The sequence below is a fragment of the Rhinoraja longicauda genome, chromosome 8 (genome assembly GCF_053455715.1).
Source record: "Rhinoraja longicauda isolate Sanriku21f chromosome 8, sRhiLon1.1, whole genome shotgun sequence".
Taxonomy (NCBI): Eukaryota; Metazoa; Chordata; class Chondrichthyes; order Rajiformes; family Arhynchobatidae; genus Rhinoraja; species Rhinoraja longicauda.
The window spans coordinates 48,378,882-48,404,631 of NC_135960.1; the positions used below are offsets into that span (position 1 = coordinate 48,378,882).

At 40.8% G+C, this 25,750-nt stretch overlaps 1 protein-coding gene across 8 annotated transcripts in view; it reads left to right on the forward strand.

Annotated features, from left to right (window-relative positions):
- prpf40a (PRP40 pre-mRNA processing factor 40 homolog A) overlaps positions 1–25,750 on the forward strand; it is a 49,627-nt gene that overhangs the window by 21,229 nt on the left and 2,648 nt on the right. For 7 of the 8 annotated variants that reach the window (XM_078403873.1, XM_078403877.1, XM_078403879.1 and 4 more), the window contains 16 exons: positions 1,869–2,075; positions 2,494–2,605; positions 3,040–3,104; positions 4,087–4,251; positions 6,803–6,911; positions 7,012–7,162; positions 10,937–11,070; positions 11,502–11,616; positions 11,739–11,830; positions 13,922–14,038; positions 14,950–15,087; positions 15,223–15,318; positions 15,749–15,835; positions 22,239–22,335; positions 22,417–22,478; positions 24,235–24,414. In XM_078403873.1, coding sequence (XP_078259999.1) covers positions 1,869–2,075; positions 2,494–2,605; positions 3,040–3,104; positions 4,087–4,251; positions 6,803–6,911; positions 7,012–7,162; positions 10,937–11,070; positions 11,502–11,616; positions 11,739–11,830; positions 13,922–14,038; positions 14,950–15,087; positions 15,223–15,318; positions 15,749–15,835; positions 22,239–22,335; positions 22,417–22,478; positions 24,235–24,414 — 1,927 coding nt within the window. The remainder of the gene's footprint in view (positions 1–1,868; positions 2,076–2,493; positions 2,606–3,039; positions 3,105–4,086; positions 4,252–6,802; positions 6,912–7,011; positions 7,163–10,936; positions 11,071–11,501; positions 11,617–11,738; positions 11,831–13,921; positions 14,039–14,949; positions 15,088–15,222; positions 15,319–15,748; positions 15,836–22,238; positions 22,336–22,416; positions 22,479–24,234; positions 24,415–25,750) is intronic. The other variant, XM_078403878.1, reaches the window with a different exon arrangement.

Sequence of the window (25,750 nt, forward strand, 5' to 3'; positions counted from 1 at the left end):
TAGGCTTTTGTTTGTATTATTTCTATAATAGTTTCATGGCTGAATTCCATTTAAAATTATGTAGAGTTTCTTTAGTCATTTTGTATAAATCAATAAATAATGGATAGGTTGGTCTTTATTATCTCCCTCACAAATGTATTACCCATAAGCATAAATTCATAATTTAGGAATATTTATACCAAACTTCATAATGTTTTCCTCTGATACCAACTCCATCTTCCTGCAATGAATAAAGGCACTCTAACACACAATGGGAGAGGTTTTCAAACAGTGGAAGAAGTTTTGCTTTTTAAAGTGCTAAAAAATGCTAGTTTGTTTCATCTGTCAAGTGCTCTTCCTTTTATTTATTCTTTATCGTGCAGAAGACTCTTGCATTGTCTTCACTGTACACACTCCGACCGACCCGGAGAAAACCCATGTGGTCACAGGGAAAACATACAAACTCCGTACAGACAGCATCCGTAGTCAGGATCCAACCCGAGTCTCTGGCACTGTAAGGCAGCAAGTCTACCGCTGCGCTACTGTGCCGCCCTTAGTGATGCACATGATTCCCTCATCCTGATCGCTGCTATAGGTTGTGAACAGCTGGGGTACAGTCACTGAATCATCGGCACTTTATTGCTCACAGCTTCTCAAGCTAAAATCTGCCCATTTCTTCAAACTAGTCCCTATCCATAGAAACCCTATCAGAGACCTTCTGAAAGTCTAGATACACCACATCAACTGTTCTCACTTATCTATTCTGTAGTTACAACCTTAAAAAAAACCTAGTAGATTTGTTAAATGCCTTTTCCATTCAATTAACCCCTGCTCTCACTGTCCACCCTCGTACATCCAAGTGCAGTATTGCCATTTCCATAATTGTAGATTCCAGTAATTTTCTGACCGCTAACATTAGGTTAACTGATATATGATTCTTTGTTTTCTCATTCCCTTCTTTAATAAATATTGACCAATCTGTGAGCACAATTCCAGAATCTACAGAATTTGGATGAATTAACTAATCACCAGTGAATTAACTAATCTTCCATATTGACCTTCTTTAAAACCCTAGAATACTGGCTTTCAATCCAATCGATTTCTCCACGATGCTAATTACAGTGAGCTCCTTGTTTTCTGTGGATGCATAGTTCATCACCGTTTCCGGGGGAATTTCTGTGTCTTCTGTGAGAGACGGATGCAAATTTTGTGTTTACTTTGGCCATTTCCTTGTTCCCCAATATAATCTCTCCTGTCCCAAGGTCAAACAATCCGGCTCCGTAACTGAGGTATGCGTTCACCAATTGGCTTCGCAAGCTTTACCTGCAACATTTCTTAATAGTGCAAGCATATGATCAGGTTTTGAAATGCTCCTGAGACAGATTATGCTGGATACGGCACACAACCTGTAGTTGGTGATAGTCATTGAGTTACTTGTTACTTATCAATCAGCCTGTGACTGATGACATGTTGAATCATAGTGCTGTAAATGTCATTCGCACTCTATTCATAGAGTTTTCCAGCAGGGAATTAGGCCCTTTGTCCATGCTGATCAAGGTGTCCCATCTACGCTAGTCCCACCTGCCTGCCTATTTCCCTCTAAAATGTCTTAACCTGTTACTTGAATTCCTGGTCTTTGCTAAATTATTTAATGAAGAGGTGTTGTGCTTGCTGATATAGCAGGGGCAAAGTTAGGAAGGTTTTGTTTGTACCTGGCTCCTTGAAATTCTGTAGTTGTAAAATAACGATTTGAGTAGCTTTTGTACATATTTCTATGTTGCCATTCTGTATTTCAGCTGACCTTGTCTCACATCTCATATACATGTGAACTCTAGAAAAACATTGTTCCTGGATATTAACCTAAATCTTCTAATGTTTATTTTCAACAGAGTGAAGGAGGCTGCAATATCCACTGTAGCTACCTCTGTTCAAGAGGCAACAACGACTACCCCAGTAGAAGTTATTGAGAATGAAGTCACGACTACTGATGAAAACGAAAAGCAGCAAACAGTAGCTGTGGAACTGCCTGAGGCCGAGCCTGTAGAAGTTACATCCCAGCCAGTCGAAGAAATACCGAGGCAGGAGGTTCAAGAGAAGTATGAGCTTTCATGAGTGCTCACAGTTTATCGTTGTAAAAGTGTGATTGAAATATGATGGGGGAAAATGGCTATTAAGCAGTGTTTTCTTGTAGACTAAAGGGTGTGCTACACATAATAACTCGCGCAATGCCATAAAGATGCTGGTACTAAATAGTACCGTCACAAAAAAAGCACAGCTAATATCTTGATGCCACAAACTTTTATTTTCTACATGAATATTTATGTTGTGAAGATGATGCTGCAGTTGCAGACATGTTTTCTAGTTGTAATGCGAGTTATATTGATCACAGTTTATTAAAATAACAAATTAAATTCTCATTGAAATCTGATCATTTCACTGCACTTAAAAAATCCACTTATTTAAAATCATTTCTGAATGATTCTATGTTCATTTTTGTTATAAAAAAAAATCCAGTGATGTTCCCAAAAAAGAGGAGGAGGTGAAGAAAGAGCCAGTCAGGAAAACATACACCTGGAACACAAAGGAGGAAGCAAAACAAGCATTCAAAGAACTGTTGAAAGAAAAGGTATTGGTTGTAAAATTATACTTTCATCATTGATAAAGCTCTTTCATTATAAACTCTCGTGTTGATTTTTTTAATTTTAAGACATGCAAAGTTTTCACATTTATTCAGAGAGATATTTAGTCATCCCACTCCATGGCCAACAAAGGTGATGCACTGGTGTATGGCATTGGGCAAATGGGGTTTGAGGCAAACTAGATAATGCAAGCTAAAATGTGAGAAATATTATATTAATCTTGCAATTTGTTATACAACCCAAGTAATTGGCTGCAGAAAGGAATTAAATCAGGATTAGGATAATGTTTTGACAGAAATCAGATTAGATGAATATTTCTGAGGTTTATTTCGGATCGTGCATATTTTATTTACTAACCTTTCTAGTCTGATGTATAATGAAAGTATTTGCATTTAATCTGAAGTGTTCCCTATTTCTTTAGGGTGTACAGTCAAATGCATCATGGGAGCAAGCAATGAAGATGATTATAAATGATCCTAGGTATAGGTAAGTATCTAAAAAAGTCTATTTAAACATTTGAGACCTTCTGCTCAGCATAAATCCTCATGTTCACTTAAAAGAAACCGAAGTTCTCTAACTCTTGTAGAAATAAGCTAAATATATATTTTTAATGCATTCACAGTGGAATATAAGTTCTTTGAACTCTTAAGATTTCCATTCCCTGATGCCTACAATACATTCACATTGTTGAAACAGAAACCCATTCTTTTGAGTGGGTTAAGAATAGAATTTTTCCATTTCAAGTTTGACAGGATCTTGCAAGCACAGATTACCTCAGGCTAATAATGAGGGTTTGTTTATATAATTGTCTCTATTCTTCCTTTATGTAGAGGTAAGTGTCTCAGTCCTAAAAACTTTAGTTTCCAATATTGTTTTATGATTTGGAAGTAAACAGAGCATTCTCTAGCAATGTATTTCAGGTCATCTTTTGATTGATACTTTATTATCACAAACTATGCAAAGAGTCGCCACGTATAGGGCGCCGACAAAGTTATAAAATATTCATTATAGGCCCCTTCTTTGTTCTCGGCGGCTCACGTCCACACTAGATCCCTCATAGTTCTCGGCAGTGCGTTCTTGACCGACCTCCAGCACCCACTGAGTGCTGTCTGACATTTGGAAACTTTCTACTGGGACAATGGGCAATTTTACCAAGTTAATTAATCTACAAACCTGCATGTCTTTGGCGTGTAGGAGGAAATCGGAGCACCCGGAGAAAACCCACGCGGTCACAAGGAGAACATACAAACTCCGTACAGTCACCTTCCCCCTTGTAGTCAGAATTTAACCCGGGTCTCTGGCGCTGTATGGCAGCAATTGTTACATTGCACCACTGCCGCTTATTTTCAGTGCTTACGTGACTAAAGTATAAGATATTCTATTTTAATTATTGTGTTTTCGCTCTGGTGGTATCATTAATTATTTTGCTGTTGTTTACCAATTGTAACTACTCTTTTGAACCTTGCAGTGCTTTACCAAAGCTCAGTGAGAAGAAGCAAGCATTTAATGCCTATAAAATACAGACGGAGAAAGAAGAGAAAGAAGAAGCCAGACTCCGCTATAAGGAGGCAAAAGAAAACTTCCAGCGATTCCTTGAAAACCATGAAAAAATGACATCCACAACCAGATATAGGTACAGTAGTTTCTACTGAGAATATGTAAACAATTCATCAATTAATTAAAGGGTTCAGAAAAGATTTACGAGGATGGTGCCAGGACTAGAGGGTGTGAGCTATAGGGAGAGGTTGAGTAGCTGGGTCTCTATTCCATGGAGCGCAGGAGGATGAGGGGTGATCTTATACAGGCATGTGAATTTTCCACGGATTTCCGCGTTTTAAAAATCAATTTTCCTTGCTTTTTGCATGATTTTTACGCGTTTTTCATTTTTCCAAAATCGCGTTTACCAACGGAGAAATCGGATCGGGAAAAATAAATAAATAAACGATGTATAGACTTGTAATGAACACTAGGGTTCCGCTAGAGGTCGCTAGGGGCTCCGAGAAATCCCCCGCGCCCTGGAAGTCTCCCCGAAAATGTGGCACCTCGGCTGAGCAAGGCAGCCAATCTCGACCTCATCGGGACTTCCACGACCGATCGGTGGGTTTAATTTGCAACCTGCGGCCGGGGCTCTGGAACTCCAGCCCAGCTGGAGCCAGCACATCTATCCCCATAGCCGACTTCCTTGGCCTGCTGGATAAACCAGCAAAGCTTTGGAACCAAGAGTGCCAGAAAATCAATGGTGGAACTGTAATGAGTAAATATTAAATTTAAGTGCAAGATTATATAACAAAATTAATTAAGACGGGGTTAAAATATAAAACACAGCAGAAAAGCCAATTACCACGTTTTTGGGCTGATTATCAATTAATGTGCAAATTTACTTCAAAATGTTGTATACAGTGACATATTCACATTATTTTGTAATGTCCGTTTTACTTTGAAATGCACTAAAAGAGGCTTGAAACTGGTAATTTTGTGTGTAAATTTTCCAATTTTGTGACCCCCACTGTATGCAAGCGCTCGGCTCTTTTCCTCCTTTTTTTAACTCCAATCTTTAAAATCATGAGAGGAATCTATTGGGTAGGTGCACAAAGTCGTTTGCCCAGAGTAGAGAAAATGAGGACCAGAGAACATCGGTTCAAGGTGAGGGGGAAAAGATTTAATAGGAATCTGAGGGGCAACTTTTTCACACAAAGGGTGGTACATGGATGGAACAAGCTGACAGACGAGGTAGTTGAGGCTGTGACTATCCCATCATTCAAGAAACATACAGGTACATGGATAGGACAGGTTTGGAGGGATGTGGACCAAGCGCAGGCAAGTGGGACTAGTGCAGCTGGGACATTGTTGGCTGGTGTGGGCAAGTTGGGCCGAAGGGCCTGTTTACACACTATCACTCTATGGCTCTAAACACTTTAAATTATCCAATTTATCAATCAGTCCTCTTTTGTTTAAACCAGTGGTGTGCAAGCATTGTCTTGAAAAAGATGCATTTTTTGTTACAAATTCTGGTTGTCAGGTTTTGGACATGTTCTGCTTTTGTTATAAAAGTTGTTTAATGACTGTGTAAGAGTGTTTAATTAAAATCTGCACCGGAAACAGAGCAATAAAATTCTTGCTGGTTGCTGCTTTAAAGGCTCTTAACACAATAACACACCAAATAAATATACGATAAATCTGAATTTACTTTCTTTCTCTCTCCGTGTAAATAATCCTTGCAATGAGCCAGAGATTCATCAGGCATTTGCTTATGCCACAGGGGAAGACCTTGAGACTTGCCCTCAGCCAGCTGTTCCCCCTCTACACTCTGATGGTCTTTGAAAGTCTAGCACTTTCAAATACCTTTTTAATAAGCGTATCTGGTAATCACAGATATTAGTAAACAATTTAAATAATTTAAAGCTATTAGAAATAACACATTTATTAAAAGTCGTTAGAAGTTGATAACCAAAAAAAGTAAATTAAAAATAAACCGTTTGTCTGCAGTTGCCATTTTTTTATCAAAACTGATGATCCCATTCAAATGTTTCACATTGGACTCACTTGCAGTGGTGTTTGATTTCCAACTGCTCTTTGACTTAGGGATTTAATGTACAAGACGGGTGTGTTTGTAGGTTAATTGGCTTCTGTATATTGTCCCTCGTATGTAGGATGCAAAAGTGGGATAACATGGAACTAGTGTTAACGGGTGATTGTTGGTCAGCGTGGACTCAATGGGCAGAAGGGCCTGTTTCCATGCTGCATCTCTAAACTAAAGGAGTGAGAGTAATGACCCAAAAGGAAGACATTGCTGGTAGTTCCACTGAGAACTGTTAGTCAGAGATAAAGATGTTTTGGGCTAATTGTCTATCTCAAATTACCTTGTAATTAACCACATTATTGGAATTTAGTGCCACATATGTACAGATCACCTTCCCTGAAGGACATTTGAGAACCAAATTGGTATTTATGACAACATTATGGTGTTCCAGATTTATTCAAATAATCAAATTTAAATTCCCCAGCTGTTGTGATGAGATTTGAATTCATCTCTAGATCAATAATGTAGTTCTTTCGCAATGCTGCCATACTTCCAGTTTTGGGTCATATTGTTCGACTGATTACTGCAGAAAACTATGAATGGATATTTCCTATTGAGAGGAACTTGCAAGTTAAAAAAAACCCCATATATTTTATTGTTTCAGAAAAGCTGAACAAATGTTTGGAGAAAATGAAGTATGGACTGCAGTTCCAGAGCGTGATCGGCAGGAAATCTATGAAGATGTTTTGTTTTTCCTGGCTAAAAAAGAAAAGGTTTGATTATTTATGAAGTTGTGAAGTAAGAAAAGGCTGCTTGAGATTAGTACATTCCATGTTTCAATAATCATTGAAATGGATTCCTTTTTAATTTAAGGAACAAGCAAGGCAGCTTCGGAAAAGAAACACTCAGGCACTAAAGAACATACTTGACAACATGGCAAATGTCACTTACTGCACTACATGGTCAGAAGCACAACAGTACCTGATGGATAATCCAACTTTTGCAGAAGATGAAGAGCTACAAAGTAAGTTCAATGGGCGGCACGGTAGCGCAGCGGTAGAGTTGCTGCTTTACAGCGAATGCAGCGCCGGAGACACAGGTTCGATCCTGACTACGGGTGCTGCACTGTAAGGAGTTTGTACGTTCTCCCCGTGACCTGCGTGGGTTTTCTCCGAGATCTTCGGTTTCCTCCCACACTCCAAAGACGTACAGGTATGTAGGTTAATTGGCTGGGTAAATGTAAAAATTGACCCTAGTGGGTGTAGGATAGTGTTAATGTACGGGGATCACTGGGCGGCACGGACTTGGAGGGCCGAAAAGGCCTGTTTCCGGCTGTAGATATATGATATGATATGATGATGGTCAGAGCAAATTGTATGAGTGGAAAGAAAAGTCATGCAACTGTGGTAGGAATTGGATTGACAGATTGACATAACACAAACACTGTGTGGGTAGAATTGATTAAAATTCTGAGTATTTGAACATTGCAAATCAACTTGCAAACATTTGTTCAGCATTTTGTGGATAAGAGCGTTGTTTTTACGTTTATAGCAATGTGTATGGTTAGGAAACAACCATTTAACATGTAACAGTATTTCTCAGGGTGAATCAACACCACTTTGATGAAACTACCCTGCCGGGCTCATTAAGTGTTAAATAATAGAACCAACAAGCTATAGACAGAACCATGGATGGTATATTGGCGCAGGTGGTAGAGCTGCTGCATTATTGCACCAGTGACCAGGTTCGATCTGACCTCCGATTCTGTCTGTGGAATTTGCACGCTCAAGACATGCCAGTGTTTCTTTTTAGACTGGGAGGAGATGAGTCCTTGAATGTCCCATTCCTCACTGGTAACAGACCCTAACAAATGAGTGCACAAGGCTAAAGTGTTTGTAACAATCTTCATTCAGAAGTGATGTACACAATCTCTTGCCTCTTGAAGTCATAAGATCATATAACATAGGAGCAGAAATGGGCCGTTTGGCCCATCGAGTCTGCTTCACCATTTGATTATGGCTGATCTAATTTTCCTTCTCAACCCCATTCTTCTGTCTTCTCCCTGTAACCTTTAATACCCTCAGTAATCAAGAACCCATCAATCTCCGCTTAAAAAATACCCAATGATTTCGCCACCAAGCTGTATGTGGCAAAGAATACCACAGATTCACATTGAGTCTACTCTGCCATTCAATCATGGCTGATCTATCTATCCCTCTCAACCCCATTCTCTTGCCTTATCCCCATAAACCTTGACACCCTTACTAATCAAGAATCTATCAATCTCCATCTTAAAAATACCCAATGGCTTGGCTTCCACAGCAGTCTGCGGCAATAAATTCTACAGATTCACCTCATCTCCATTCTACAGGCACATTTTTTTATTCTGAGGCTGTGTCCTCTGGTTCTAGATTCTCCTGCATGTCGGAGAGCCAATTTGATTCACTCCACTTGTGATCAAAATATAGCTCGGTGCACTTGGTAAAGGTTAGGCTGTGGGCTCTAAAAATCTCCAGTTGGATATGTAGGAAAATAAACTGCAGATGTTGGTTTAAATCGAAGGTATACACAAAATGCTGGAGTAGCTCAGCGAGTCAGGCAGCATCTCGGAAGAGAAGGAATGGGTGACATTTCGGGTCGAGACCCTTCTTCAGACATTGTGAATAACTGGGAGATTTTTGCTCCAGAACTAATCGCAAACCCCCATCACGTTCTTGCATAGATTCAGTTGAGTCATCTGGCTTGCTAAATAAGAAAAAAATCCAATCTGTTCAACTATGGTTCCATAAATCTATTCTCCAACAGTGGCATCAAATGACATTTGCTCACCAATGAAGTGTTAAGTGATGCTCAATATGGCTCCTATTAGAATCATCGATTGCAAACCTTGCTTTGGCTTGGGTTCAAGCAAAGGCATAGAATTCCATCGGTTAGATGAGAGTGACAGTCATAGTGGATCCCCGTAACAATACCCAAGGCCTAGGAGATGCAAGGAACTGCAGATGGTGGGATCTTGAGCAAAACACAAAGTGCTATAGGAACTCAGCGGGTCAGGCAGCATCTGTAGAGGTATTAGACACATTATTTAGCATTTATCAATGTGAGAAAAGGTGACATTTCGGGTTAGGGCCTGACTGAAGAAGGGTACCAATCCACCCAAGGCCGAACCATCTTAACAATAGACAATAACCTATTTGATCTTTTAATGCTTCGTAAGGTTGCAAGTAGAAATATTCACTAATGATTGCGTTATCTAATTCCATTTGTAATTCCTCAAGATGGTAGCAGTCTAGCCACATGCACAAAGTCTTTATTAATATTTTCTTACATTGATAAATGCTAAATAATGTGTATATAGCCAATTGCAAGGCATTGATTATCTCCAACATAAAATGGTCCAACCTTTTATCCATGTTTAGACCTCCCTGAACCTAAAAAGCTCATGTTAAAAAGCTCAGGTTAATTCCCGGAATAGCGGGACTGTCGTACGTTGAAAGACTGGAGCGACTGGGCTTGTATACTCTGCAATTTAGAAGGATGAGAAGGGATCTTATCGAAACATATAAGATTATTAAGGGATTGAACACGCTAGAGGCAGGAAACATGTTCCCGATGTTGGGGGAGTCCCGAACCAGGGGCAGTTTAAGAATAAGGGGTATTTAGAACGGAGATGAGGAAAAACTTTTTCACCCAGAGAGTTGTGAAGCTGTGGAACTCTCTGCCTCAGAAGGCAGTGGAGGCCGATTCCCTGGATGCTTTCAAGAGAGAGTTAGATAGAGCTCTTAATGATAGCGGAGTCAAGGGATATGGGGAGAAGGCAGGAACGGGGTACTGATTAGGGATGATCAGCCATGATCACAGTGAATGGTGGTGCTGGCTCAAAGGGCCGAATGGCCTACTCCTGCACCTATTGTTTATTGTTTGAAGGGTTTTTTAGCTTGGCAAGGTGAATACTTCCCCAGGCTGCTGAGGCTAGACCATGGGTCACAGTTTCAGAATGAAGTTTAGGGCAATTTGGGCTGAGATGGGAACTTTCTTTTCACTAGAAGGGAGTGAATCTTTGGAATTCTCTAGTTTGGAGTGCTATCGAGACTTGGAGTTTATTCAAAACAGATTTCAGGATATTTTCGAAGATGTGGGAATAAAGTAGGAAATGCAGTTTGGGTGAATGATCAGCCTTGATCTTGATGAATGGCAACCAAGCTTGAAAGGCTAGATGATCTTCTCTTGCTCCTAGTTTTACTTTTATATTCTTGCCATTTAAGCACACTTCCTGTATACCTCAGCAATGATATCCTGAGATTAATGGTGCTGGAGAAGAATTCATTTGTTTAGTGAAACTGGTCCAAATAAACAAATATTAACAGCTCAGAAGTTTATTCTATATTGTGTGACGTTCCAATGGTTTGCCATCATCTAGAAGGCACATGCCACGAGTGGGATGGATGCAAGGGCTTGTAAGGATGGGAGCAGCCCACTCTTTTACCTCTATGATTCTTTGCTTGTCGCAAATAATGGCATTGCCCCAAGAGATTGTTTCATTCACTAATTTTACATGGATCTTGCATACAAATACCCAGTTTGTAACTGCTCTTGTGTCAACACAGATTGTACTCTTTGGATAAAATATTACTCCAACACTTTGTCCTATTTTTTTGTAAACCAGCATTTGCAGTTCCTTGCGTCAATTTTTGCAGAATACGTGTTTGAAAGCATTGGTTGCATAATTTTAAATTCTTATTGAAACTCCGATATCAAACGTTAAATTTACAGTTGTCACCAAAACTTTGTTTCATAGATATGGATAAGGAAGATGCACTTGTTTGTTTTGAAGAGCATATCAGAGCATTAGAGAAAGAGGAAGAGGAGGAGAAGCAACGTGGTTTGCTTAGAGAGAGGAGAAGGCAGCGTAAAAATAGAGAAGCATTTCAGGTAAGTGATCAGTAAATTTATAGGTGGTATCCACCTTATCAAAAAATTGCGTGCTTGGGAAAACGGAAAAAAAGCAGCTTTTTCAAACAGTTGCATTCTTTTCTGGGTGCTCTGTTCTTTATTAAAGTTATAAGCATCGTAATTTGGAATCAGTACTTAAAATTTATTTTGTTATCTACGTTGACTTGTTAAAATTTCATCTTGAAGATTTCGCCCTTTAAGATCTAGTTATTTGGTGGCCATAAATAAGGCAAAGTTCACGCTTCCATGTCATAATCTATATAGAAACAGCCACTTGTAATTATTCCTTTGAAATATGGTAACAAACCTGGTATGATCATCAAACATCATTAATTATAACGTGTTATCTCCTTACAGTTAAAAAAAAAGTCCTGAAAATGTAGGATGAATTCCCTCTTTTCATTTTCCAGACATTTTTAGATGAATTGCATGAAAGTGGACATTTGCATTCAATGTCAACTTGGATGGAGTTGTATCCTGCAATCAGTGCTGATATTAGATTTTCCAAAATGTTAGGACAACCTGGTAAGATAAATTCAGTTTATCCAAAATCCCTTGTTCACTACATTAACTGACTTTTCTGTTCATTAGAATTTCTCAAATAAGATTCATATTTTTTATTATTTATGTTGAAATGTCATTTTTAGGATCTACTCCACTTGATCTCTTCAAATTTTATGTAGAAGATCTGAAGGCACGCTTCCATGATGAGAAGAAGATAATAAAAGATATTTTAAAGGTGATTGCATAATATACACAATAACATATATAACGTGGGATTTCATGTATGAAAGTGCGCAGTGCTAGATTTATAACTTACAAAATGGTGGATTTATGTGGCATGTTGAAATGTGCATTTGATCTCCTTGATCCCAATATTATTATAAAAGTTTCAACAGAAATTTAAACCAAGTAAATACTGATTAGAGAAACGCATTGCGATATTATATGAATTTCTGGAATCTGTAAGAATTCCTTTAATTCTTTAATCTTCCTTATAAGAAAACATATTAATACTCTTCATACCTAATATATAATCTAGTAATGATTGTGTACACATTTACGGTATAGGTCTTCTGCGAAACAATATCTCCATACAGGGCAATGATTATTTCCATAATAACAGTATAACAGTATAACAGTATAACAGAGCTTTATTTGTCGTTCGGTACCGAAGTACCGAACGAAACTACATAGCAGTCATAGAAAAAAAAAAGAACACAAGACACATAACCCCAACACAAACGTCCATCACAGTGACTCCAAACACCCCCTCACTGTGATTGAGGCAACAAAACTTCCCCTCTCTTCCCCACGCCCACGGACAGACAGCTCGTCCCCGACCGACCCGCACAGTCCCCGCACCGGGCGCTGAAACGTCTCGCGGCCGAACCGGGCGATGAAAGGCCCGTGACCAAGCCTTGCGCAGCTAAGTCCCGCAGCCGAGCCGCACCAGCGGTGAAAAGTCCCGCAGCCGAGCCACACCGGGCGGTGTTAAGTCCCGCAGCCGAGTTGCACCGGGCGGTGTTAAGCCCCGCAGCCGAGCTGCACCGGGCGGTGTTAAGCCCCGCAGCCGAGCTGCACCGGGCGATGTAAAGTCCCGCAGCCGAGTCGCACCGGGCGGTGTTAAGTCCCGCAGCCGAGTTGCACCGGGCGGTGTTAAGCCCCGCAGCCGAGCTGCACCGGGCGATGTAAGTCCAGCGGCCAAGCCGCACCGGGATGTAAAGTCCAGCGGCCAAGCCGCACCGGGATGTAAAGTCCAGCGGCCAAGCCGCACCGGGATGTAAAGTCCAGCGGCCAAGCCGCACCGGGTTGTAAAGTCCAGCGGCCGGGCCGAGCCACACCGGGGGATGTTAGGCCCCGCAGCCGAGCCGCACCCCGCGCCGTGAGGAAGAGAAAAGTTCCCCATAATCATACTTTATTAACCAAGTATGTTTTGCAATATACGAGGAATTTGATTTGCCATCCAGTCATACCAATAAAAAGCAACAAAACACACAAATTGCATTTTAACATAAACATCCACCACAGTGGCTCCTCCACATTCCTCACTGTGATGGAAGGTGGAAAAAAGTTAAATCCTCTTCCTTCCTTTGTTCTCCCGCAGTCGGGGGCCTCGAGCCTTCCGTTAACGGAGCGTTCAAGCTCCCTCATCGAGGGGGTGGGGGGGTGGAATCTCAGCTCCCCTCTGCCGGGCGATCTGACCCCAGGTCGGGGCTGGTCAAACTTTCTGCGACTTTGGAGCTTCCCGACATCTGTCTCTACCCGAGACTGCGAGCTCCTCGATGGTGAAATCCGCAGGCCGCAGTTGGAGCGCCGGTCCCAGGCAAGGTAAGTCCACGGCCCCGCAGTGGGGCTCAAAGTCAGTCTCGAGCAAGACCTCCAGCTCCATGATGTTAGGCCGCATAGAAACCAGAGATACGATCTGGAAAACAGTCGTATCTCCAGCAAGGTAAGAGATTGAAAAAAAGTTTCCCCCAACCCCCTCTCCCACCGTCCACATAAAACAAACCAGAGAACATTAACACATACTTTTAAAACACACTAAAAATAACAAAAAAGACGAAAAGACAGACAGACCGTTGGTTGGCGAGGCTGCCATCGCTAATGGCGCCACTCGGTGGATTATTTATTATTATATCTATTTTGTACTTTTTTTTTTTCATTAGTAGGTAACAAAAGCTTTGCGTATAAATTAATCATCAGCCCGGCACAGTATTAAAGATTGTTATTTAGTTAACCTTGTTAAACGTTCTGTGAATAATTATGCCAAATGTCCGAATGGGAGGTGGTCCTAAAAGAAATGTTCTTTATTATTTCCCCTGTACAGGATAAAGGATTTGTTGTAGAAGTAAATACTACTTTTGAAGAATTTGGTACAGTCATTAGTTCAGACAAGCGAGCTGCCACACTTGATGCTGGTAATATTAAACTCACCTTTAACAGTGTAAGTAGCTAAAGATTTTTGTTTCATTGTAATGTACTGAAGATCACTAAAGCTGATGTTCCCACGGTACTATGTACAAAATGGAGATTTCCAATGCCCTTCACTCCACCTCAGTTTTTATTTCTTATCTCTGATGTAGAAGGTCCAAAACTAAATTGGCCACACATTTTGCCCTGCTTGTCTTCACAGTGCTATGCTCATCACTTTTACTAGATGCTGCTAACGTGTCACTTAGTTACTAACTCCATGCTGCTCCTGCACAAATACTTCCACACTGCACGTTCTTTTATTGGAATATTGTCAAATCCTGAGGATTGGACAGAAACCTCCTTCAAAATGTTGATAATAAAAGCAAAAGTCAAATTTAATGGGTACGATGGCGCAGTGGTAGAGTTGCTGCCTTACAGCGCCAGAGACCCGGGTTTGATCCTGACTACGGGTGCTGTCTGTACGGAGTTCTCCCCCGTGACCGCGTGGGTTTTCTCCGGGTGCTCCAGTTTCTTCCCACACTCCAAAGATTGGTTAATTGGAAAGGTTAATTGGCTTTGGGGAAAATTGTAAAATAAAATGTCTAGTGTGTATTGGTTACTATATGGGGTGATCGCTGGTCGGCGTAGACTTGGTGAGCCAAGCGGCTTGCTTCCGCGCTGTATCTCTAAAGTCACTAAAGACTAAATAGTAAAAATGTGATTTGGGCAGAAAGAAAGGTTTTTGTGAAATGATTATTATGCACCATAATCACAAAATATTTCACTTGATTTATGAAGATTTTTCTATTACACACTGCAGTTGGTATAATTTCTGCTTTGCAAGTTTTTTTTCAATTGCTCACACCATTACCCAGAGATTGTTAGTTTCCTTTCATTTATAAGGTCTGTCCAGAATGAGACAATCACTTTGATTTCTATTAGTTATTAGAAAAAGCAGAAGCTCGAGAACGTGAAAGAGAGAAAGAAGAAGCCAGGAAATTAAAGCGTAAAGAAACTGCTTTCAAGAGTATGTTAAAACAAGCAACACCTCCTCTTGAGCCAGAATCAAATTGGGATGAGGTGTGTATATGCCACTGCCATTGTAAAGCACACACCAGATTTCAAATTTACAATTATCTTGAAATCTTATACGTTTTTGATTTGCAATAAATGTGTTGAGCGCAATAAAGTTTATTATCCTATTATTTATTCCAGGTCCGAGAGAGATTTGTAAATGAGTCTGCTTTTGAAGACATTACGGTAGAATCTGAAAGAAAAAGACTTTTCAAGGAATTTCTACAGATTCTGGAGGTAATCATAGAACACACTGCAGTGCTTTTGCATTTTGTTCACTTTTCTGCAATATAATCTGCCTATTGATAATAAATTTTAAATATCTTTTTAACTGACCATACAATGATCTCTAAATAATAATTGGCTAGAAATAATAATTTGCGATTAATTTTAGTTAATCCACTTGAAACTCATAATTTAATCATTTTAGTTCCAAGTTACGACAGTTTTGCAGTTTCTTTCATCCCTAAATTAATCGTTGCCGCCTTCATTTTTTCTGCCTTTTCCTTTCACTGCACTCTTTATTTAAACAAGATGTTAGATTTACTTTACGACTGTTGAGAGAAAAGCAGTGTTCTGGGCTACGGTTGTCAAAAATAGTTTATTGTTCTGCAAGTTTGTATTTTTTGTCACCCGTGTTTTATCTAAGCTCTTTTTCACACATTAGCACGAATGCCAACATCATCATTCAAAGAGCAAAAAACATTCCAAGAAATCTAAAAAACATCACAGGAAGCATTCTCGCTCTCGTTCCGTAAGTACTTGTAATTTAATTTATTCATCAATGTGTTGTATACTGAACCATTTAACACCCAGGTTGTATGCAGAACTTAATGATTTGTTATATTCTGGTTTGTAAATTTAAATTATCTTTTGTCAACTCGACAAGCCTCGTAAGCTACCTTTCAAGTGACAGTAATTGGGGAAGTGGCATTGGAATGCCTGCGACTTCATTTAAAATATATTGGGTGCTGGTAACCATTGAATGTAAATTATTGGTATTCAACTGCAGGAGATAATTCTGCAGACAGGGCGGCATTGTGGCGTAGCAATGGAGTTGCTGCCTTACAGCGCCTGAGACCCGGGTTCAATCCTGATTACGGGTGCTGTCCGTGTAGAGTTTATACGTTATCCTTGTGACTGCACGGGTTTTCTCCAGCTTATACGCTCCAAAGAGACGTACAAGTTTGTATGTTAATTGACTTCGCTAAAAATTGTAAATTGTCCCTCGTGTGTAGGAAGGTGATTGTGCGCGGGGATCGCTGGTCAGCGCGGACTCGGTGGGCCAAAGGACCTGTTTCCGCACTGTATCTCTAAATTAAAATAAACTAAAGATAATTCCAAAGTATTATGGAACATGCACCCAGAGCTGCTAGCGAATGCTGTTGCAGCTACTGATTTGGATGGCTTAATTTAATATTTAGACACCGCTAACATGGGTGTCTAATGTTAGCGGGTGCTTCATCTTACCTATCTCCTTATTTCTTTTAAACCTCCACAAGGTCATCCCTGGGTCACCTATGGGGAAAAAAGACCTACCCACTCCCTATAACTCAAATCTCCAGTCCTAGTAACATCCTCGTAAAATGTTTTTGCACTCTGGATGTGATTATAGGTGGCATGGTTCGTAAATTTGCAGATGACACTAAAATGAATGCTATGGTGCCCAGTGAAGGTTATCTGAGATTACGAAGGGATCCTGATCAAATTGGTTCAATGGCCTGAAGAAGGTTTAATTTAGATAAATGAAACCATCTTATGGCAGGGTGACCAGAAGTGTATACAAATGTTTCTTGTACATCTGTAACTCTTGTACTTCATTCCCTGACTGATGAAGGCAAGTATGCCAAATGCTGTGTCCACCATCCTATCTACGTATGTCACCACTTCCATAGAACAATATACATGTATACCTATGTCTCTCTGGTCTACAGTACTCCCCAGGGTGCTATCTTTTACTGAGCAAGTCCTTCCCTGGTATGTCTCACCAAAATGCAACATCTTGCATTTATCTAAATTAAACCTTCTTCAGGCCATTGAACCAATTTGATCAGGATCCCTTCGTAATCTCAGATAACCTTCCCTGGGCACCATAGCATTAATTTTAGTGTCATCTGCAAATTTACGAACCATGCCACCTATATTCACATCCAGATTGTTAATCTATCCCTGTGGCACACCATTTGTGACGGGCTACAGTCTGAACTGCCTGTCGTTATATGTGTCGCCGACCTTCAAGCCAATTTGTATCCAGTTATCCTGCTTGCCCGAGCTCCCATATGATCTAACCTTCCAGACCAGTGTACAAATATGGTACATTATCAAAGGCCTTGGTGAAGTCCATGTAGAGATCATCTACCAGACTGACATTAACCTACATGGTGACATGTTTCTGAGACACTATTTCGCAAGAGCAAAGCTAAGCTGGCTATCACTAATCAGTCCTTAACTTTCCAAATGCATGTAGATCCAGATGTAGGCTCACTGGTCTATAGTTCCCAGACTTTTCCTTGAAACCTTTCTTAAATAGCGGCACTGCGTTACACATTCTCCAGTCTTCTGATACTTCCCCCATGGCCATCAATGGAATAAATATCTCTGCCAGGGGCCCTTCCATTTCTTCCCTAACTTCCGACAATGTCCAAGGATACACTTGATGAGGCACCATAGATTTATCTTGCTTTATACATTTTAAGACCTCCACAACCTCTTCTGTAATGTGGACTCTGTTCAACATATTATTATTAATTGCCCCGAGTTACCAAATACGCCCTCAGTAAATAGATGTAACACCTCGCCCATCTCCTGTGGCTCCACACAGAGGCGACCTTGGTGATGTTTAAACGGTCCTATTCTCTCCTTAGTTACTCTTTAGATTTTAAACTTTCGAGATACCACACAGAATCAGGCCCTTCGGCCCACCGAGTCTGCACCGAACAGCGATCACCCCATACACTAGCATTATCCTACACCCTGGGGACAATTAACTGACAAACTTGTACGACTTGAGAGTATGGGACGACACAGGAGCACCTGGAGCAAACTCATACGGTCACAGGGAGAATGTTCAAACTCCGTACAGACAGTATCCGTTGTCAAGATCGAACCTGGGTTTCTGGCGCTGTAAGGCAGCAACTGTACCACTGGGAGAGATTCTCAAACTAGAACACTTGGATGGGTTCCAGAATGAGAGTTATCCATTGAGGATAGAGATGAAAAGAAATGTCATCACCAAGGTGTTTGTGAATCTTTGGAATTCTCCACCCAGAAAGCTCTGGAGGCTCAATCATTAGCTATTTTCAAGGGCAAGACACAGATTTTTAGTCTAAAGGGAGTCCAGCTTTCTAGGGAAAAGGATGCCAAGCCAAGATCATCCGTGATCCTATTTGGTATTGGAGCAAATGCAAAGTGACATGTGACCTACCACCTGTGTTGTTCCAGAAATAAATACTTTGTCTTAAAGTTAGTAAATGGAAAAACAAGCTGCATAGGAGTCTCAAATGTATTCAAATTTACTATACTTGGCTTCCTTTATTGGTGTTAGTCACACCTGGTTGAGCATAGAATCATTCATGCCACATGGGTACAAGCCCTTCGGCCCACCTCTCCCATGCCAAACAAAATGCCTCATCTAAGCAACTCTCATTTGCATGCATTTGGCCAATATCCCTCTAAACCTTTCCTAAACCTGTACTCTCCGTTTGTCTTTTAAACGTTGTTATAGTACCTGCATCTTTAATTGTTTAATTGTTAACCTGTCCTACATTTACCTGTACAGTAGCAGGACCTCGAATGCAACCCTGTGATCTGTACCAGGCTGACTAAGAGTTTAGGACTTGGAGTTGAGAAACTTGGGGACTAGTTTTCAAAAAGCCACTCCATTACCAAATGAAACACTAGAGGGCACAGCTCTACAGTGACAAGGGGAAAATATAATGGACATGTGCGGGGCAAGTGGTGAGGGCCTGGAGTGGTGGTGGAAGCGGATACAATAGTGTCTTTTAAGAAGCTTTTAGATAGATATACGTGGATTTGGAGGGAATGGAGGGATGTCGATCTGATGCATGCAGATGAGATCAAATCAGCTCGGCATGATGTTCGGTACAAACATTGTGGGCCAAGGCCGTTGCTGTGCTGTACTGTTCTATGTTCTATACATTATTGACTATAATTAGAACTGTAAACAGAAAATGCTGAATGTACTTTGTTGGCTAAGCAGTAACTGGAAGGTAACTGAGAAAGGGTTCCAACCTGAAATGTCACCCATCCTTTTTCTCCAGAGATGTTGCCTGTCTTGCTGGGTTAATCTAACACTTTGTTTAATTATGGATGTATGTTGCTAATCCAAACAGCAGCTGCCTGAGCGGTCCCAATATGTTTTTTTCTGTTTATCTGCATCTGTGCTAACTTGGAAATTGCACTCTGCTGCTATTCTAGTAATCTCTCTGCACCCACCCAAGGCAGATCCGTATTATCTCTTCACTCCATTTGTTTTAATAATCAAGGTTTCAAGATCAGTTTGTTGTCACATGTGCCGATTAAGGTGCAGTGAAATTCGAATTACCACACACCCACACTAAAAAAAAGCAACAAGACACACAACTACATAAAAGTTAACATAAACATCCACCACAGCGGATTCCCCACGTTCCTCACTGTGATGGAAGGCAATAAGGTGCAATCTCCTTCCTCTTTATTCTCCCACGGTCAGGGTAGTAGAGCCATCTGCAGTCGGGGCGATCGAAGCTCCCGCAGCCGGCGGTCGTAGCTCCCGCGTCAGGCGATCGAAACTCCTGTATCGGGGCGGTCGAAACTCCTGCGGCTTGGAGTCCCCAATGTCGGTCTCTAACCAGAGACCACGGGCTCCGCGATGTTAAAGTCCCGCAGGCTCCCACGGTTGGAGCCCCAAAGCTGACCCCCGACAGGGATCGCGAATTCCGTGATGGTAAGTCCGCAGGCTCCCGCGGTGGAGCTCCCAGTCGATCTCCAGCAAAGGCCACCAACTCCACGATGTTAGGCCGTAGTGCGGACGGAGATACGATACAGAAAAAATCGTTTCTCCATTGAGGTAAGAGATCTGAAAAATGCCCCCAACTCCCCACCCCCCACATAAAAAAAGCTAAAGAACACTAAAAAAACATACATTTAACACATACAAAGCAAACACAAAGAAGGAAAGGACAGACAGACTGTTGGCGAGACAGCCATTGCTCGAGTTGTAAATAGTGAAATCATAGTCAAGCAGAGTGCTTTGACTCGTTTATTTTGAAAGCTTGGCTAGTTATGACTTTCAGATGAAACTAAAATAATCAGAATAGTCTTCCAAACTAACTTGGATACTCCAGTTAAGTTTTTTATAGAAGAAATGAATATAAATGTAGGAGGGCACTGTAGGGCAGTGCATTGGTGCAGCTGGTGGAGCAGATGCCTCAGCACAAGGGACCAGGGTTCAATCTTGACCTCGGCTGCTGTCTGTGTGGAGGTTGCACATTCTGTGACTTCATGGGTTTCCTCTGGTTGCTCCAGTTTCCTTCCACATCCCAAAGACGTGCGGGTTTGTAGGTAAATTGCTCCTAATGTGCAGGGAGTGGATAAACAAGTGGGAAACATAGAACTAATGTGAACGGGTGGTCGATGATCGGCGCGGACTCAGTGGGCCATGTTGTATCTTTCAACCAATCAATAATTTGTCTGTACGTTAATAATTAATTACTTTTAATAGGCTGCTTGGAAGTACTTGTCTGCCAGAATTGCCAGGTGATTGTAACATCTTTATAAAACAACTTATTGCACATTTGGGAAACAGAAGTAATTTTCTACTTGAAACTTCAGATTGCTAATCTTATTTGGATGAGATTAAATGAAAGCACCAGAAGCAAATTTGGTGTTACACTGGCACCGTCAACTGTATCTGCATCTTCTGGTATATTTATTCCATGGCAACTGTGGCAAACATAGTTAGCAGCATTTGGGTGGACAGAACATCAGGTACAGATGTGTGCCTTCTACAGCTGCATCATGCGGTGGAGACCTGAAGCTTGGCTGCATTTCATTCCACTCGAGCTGATCTATAAAGATATATTGCTCTGGAATGAAACAGATGACAGACTATCACCATTATTTCAGAAGCCAATAAAATCGAATCAGTAGTATGCCTATTCGTAAATGTAGCCATGAATTTCTGGCAGTCCATCGGATTTCATCCTTCTCAAAGGCTGTTAAAAGATTCAAAGTGCTGCCGTAACTCAGTGGGTCAGACAGCATCCCTGGAGAAGATTGATGCGTTCCTGAGACATTTCAAAGACTTGCAGTATCTCTTTCAACTTAAACACTCGGCTTTATAATGCACTCGGCTTTATCTTCAGCAGATAGTTCCATTATATGGGTATCTGACCCTTGGCTTCACAGCTGGTTTTTGCATGGAGTCCAGAGGCAATTTCTGATCATATTTGGCCTTTTAGCTTTATTCCAGCCATTGTTGGAACCTTGGGTGCAATACCAATCATTTAAATGAAGTCACTGACCTGCATTAAAATTATAAATAAAGTAGATAGACACAAAAAGCTGGAGTAACTCAGCAGGACTGGCAGCATCTCTGGAGAGAAGGAATGGGTGACATTTCGGGTTGAGACCTTCAGAGGTTGGTTTTGGTTTTTAGTCTTAGTCATACAGCGTGGAAATAGGCCCTTCGGCCCAGCCTGCCCACACCGACCAACATGTTCCATCTGCACTAGTCCCACCTGTCTGCATTTGGCCCATATCCCTCTAAACCGGTCCTATCCATGTACCTGTTTAATTGTTTCTTAGATGTTGCGATAGTACCTGGATCAATTACCTCCTCCAGCAGCTCGTTCCATACACCCACCACCTCTCATGATTTTATACACAAAATTTTGATTCAAATCAATTTGTTTCTAATTGATCCGGATTTATGTTTCAAGATTTGCTTCAACTCCAGACCAGAATTGTACCTTGTGCTTTGTTCATTTTCACAAGGTAGTTACAGCAGTACCCCCTCCTAAAAATATAGTGCTGCCTTACAAATCCCCCGAGCTGGGTCAACTACAACCCAACTTTATATCAGTGGCAAAGAATCTAGTCTTCTAACTCCATATTCCTGCTGTTCCATTGCTAAGCATGGGTATTTAATTCTTTAGGGCTCTGAATCAGAAGATGAAGATTATCACCATTCTAAGAAAAAAAAGCGTTCACATTCAAAGTCTCCTTCTGACCGATCATCTAGTGAAGAATCAGGTAAACCTAATCTGGTTGATTCTTTTGTGTATAAACTTAAAATTTCAGTTAAATTAGGATATTGATTTTTTTTGTCTTTAGAGCGGAGTTATAAAAAGTCTAAAAAGCACAAGAAAAAGGGCAAGAAGAGAAGGCGCAAGTCTGTGAGTCACAGTTCCTTTATACTATTTAGAAGATCTGCAGAGTAATTTAGTATCGAGGCACTGATTAGCGTATTCTGTACCTAAAGTATATCTCTGTATTCCTGATCCTGAATCTGCAATATCTCTGATCACTGCCCTTCAGAATTATCCAGTCTCATTCCTCCCAAACTTTATCATTCTATTCCAACTCAAATTCACTACATCACTGGAACTTCGGACTATGAAACCATCGTAGAGGGAAGCTGATGGAAATCTGGAGAGACATGGTTATAGGGAGAATTAATGGTGAATGGATTACTCTTATAGATATGATGGGCTGAAATGGCCTCCTCCCATTTTTATGTCATCTGGAAACTTTTTATGTCATCTGAAATCTTTTAAAACTTTTAAGCAATAGCGATCTCAGTATTGATCCTTGCAGAACATTAGTTACAGGCGTCCAGCCAGAAAAATAACCCTCTACTACTGCCGTCTATCTTCCATGATCAAGGCAATTTTTGTATCAAATTTGTCAACCCACTGTGGATCCCATTTAACTTGATCTTCCAAACCGGTCTACCATGAGAGATCTTGTTACAGCCATACTAAAATACATGTAAACAACACCCACACCCCTATCCTCATCATTCATCTTCGTTACTTTCTCAGAAAACTCAGATCAAACTTGTGAGGTGGGACTTTACCCTGAACAAAACCATACCTACTATTCCTAATAATTGCACACTTAATGTTTCTACCGTAATGTTTTACAAGATGCCCAATTTCCCTCTCTCTTTAATATCAACATAGCCCTCCCTAATCTCATTATCATCCATGAACTTCTCCATGGTGGTAAAGTACTTATTAAGGGCCTCTTCCACTTTCTCTGGCTCCATGCATAAATGGCACCCATGAGTGGATCTATCCTTTCCCAAGCTATATTAGTGCTCTTAAAAGCATATAAATGCCTTGGGATTTCTCCTCAATCTTACTTGCCCAGGGCATTTCACAGGGCATTTGAGCCCTCCTGTGGTGCGTCGAAAAGCCCGAAATAAAGGCGAGGAGCCAGGTATTTCGGGAGGGACTTATTTCGTGGTGTCTCTAGACCAGTCGAGTCCGCCAGAGAGAGATCGCGCCTAAACTCCCGCCCTTTATCCTCGTAGCTAAGGGCCGCCCCTCTGGACTGGTCCCTTCCCGTGCCGAGGGGTTCGGTAGTGGTATGGCCCGACCCTTGGGAGCCGCCACACTCTTAACGTTTTGCTTCCTTTGTATTTCTCAAGGGCCTTGTCTACTTTCACCTTCCTGCACCTAACATCTTTTGACTACACTTACAATATCTCCTGTCATCCAAGATTCCCAAATCTTACCATTCTCATGGTACCATGCTGGTCTTGAATTCTAACCAACAGTCCTTTAAAAGCCTTTAAGACCAGTCTGAAGACTGGTTCCGACCCTAAAAGTCACCAATTCTTTTTCTCCAGAGATGCAGCCTGATCCGCTGAGTTACTCCAGCATTTTATGTCTATTATACCTTTGTGAAAACTAAATTCCTCAGATCCCCCTTAAACCACTTGTCCCTCACCTTAAATCTATGCCCTCAAGTATTAAGCTTCTCTGCCATGGGGAGAGGTTTCTAATTATCAACTCTATCCATGCCTGTCGTAATATTGTGTACTTCTAACAAGTCTGGCCTTCCAAAAATAAGAGCAATACCCCACCATCAACCTTTGTCCCTTACTACAAAGCCACAGTACTAGTTTTACGTCTAATTATATAGGTGACTCCTGAATCTGAAGGGGAGCGAGAACGAGAGCGCGATCGGGATCGTGACCGGGAAAGGGAAAGAGACCGGGATAGAAGAGACAAAGAAAGGAATAGGGATGATGAGAAAGAACGAAACAGACATAGATCGCAATCAAAGCATAAATCACCCAGAAAACCTACTAACAAAGATACGGTACGTAATCTTTGAAATTATTGAATGAAATAATTTATTTTATCTTTGACATTCAGCCATGGAACTTCATGATGTTAGTCAAAATGCTTTATGACAAAATGATCTTTCCTAAAATTAGTGTCACGTGCAATTTTTTTCATTGATTTTTATTTTCTCATCGGCTGTTGTCTTTTTTCACTTTGCAGAACATTATAATCTAGTTCATTTTCACGTTATTCTTCACCACAGTAATGTAACCTAAAGTGTTTCCAGATTCTGGTCAAACTTGCAGAAATCATATTTTTCCTAGTGTTTTTTGGCAAATGTTGCCACTAACTATTGTAATTGTTGATTCTATTTGTATGTATACATATATATATTGTAAAGCTTTTATTACTTTATACGCTGCATTGAATTTCCATCTCATGTAATTAGAACATAGAATTAGTGTAAATGAGTGGTCAATGGTTGGCATGGATTTGATGGACCGCAGGGCCTGTTTCCATCGAAGATAGACTCGAAATGCTGGAGTAACTCAGTGGGTCAGGCAGCATCTTTGGAGAAAAGGAATAGGTGATGTTTTCGGGTCGAGAGTGATGAAGGGACTCGACCCAAAACATCACCTATTCCTTTTCTTTAAAGATGCTGCCTGATCCACTGAGTTACTCCAGCATTTTATGTCTATTTTCTGTGTAAACAAGCGTCTGCAGTTCCTTACACATTTGGCCTGTTTTCATGCTGTATCTTTAAATCAATCAAAAGTTTTAGACGGCACATTGATGGAGCTGGTTGTGCTGCTGTTTCAGAGAGCCATGGTTTGATCCTGCCCTCGGTCACTGCCTGTGTGGAGTTTGCATGTTCTTCCCCAGTAACCGCGTGGGTTTCCTCCCGCTTTTCAAAGACATGCAGGTTTGTAGGTTAATTGACCTCTGAAAATTGCACCTAGTGTGTGGGGAGTGGGATTAACATTGAGCTAGTATGAACGGGTGATCGATGATCTGCACGGAATCGGTGAACCAAAGGGTCTGCTTTCATGCTGTATCTTTCAATCAAAAAAATATGAGCACAGTAGTAAGTTATGTGTTTTGTGTTAGTTATTGGAGAATGTAAACAGTTTTTTCATTTCTCTATCTTTTCTGAAAATTTCCCTTAATCTGTTTTTTAAACTATGGTCTATTTATGTATAAGCCTATTATATAGTAGTTTGGGTAATTAGATCTGGAATGTATTTTTGAAGCTTTAAATGGTTTCTTGGCATGCCACTCTCAAACACGAGGTTGGTTAAGAAAGGTCTTCATTTTTTTCCTGATTGATTCCTTTTTATTATTAGTTTTCTGGTTTGTAGATTTCTTCCATA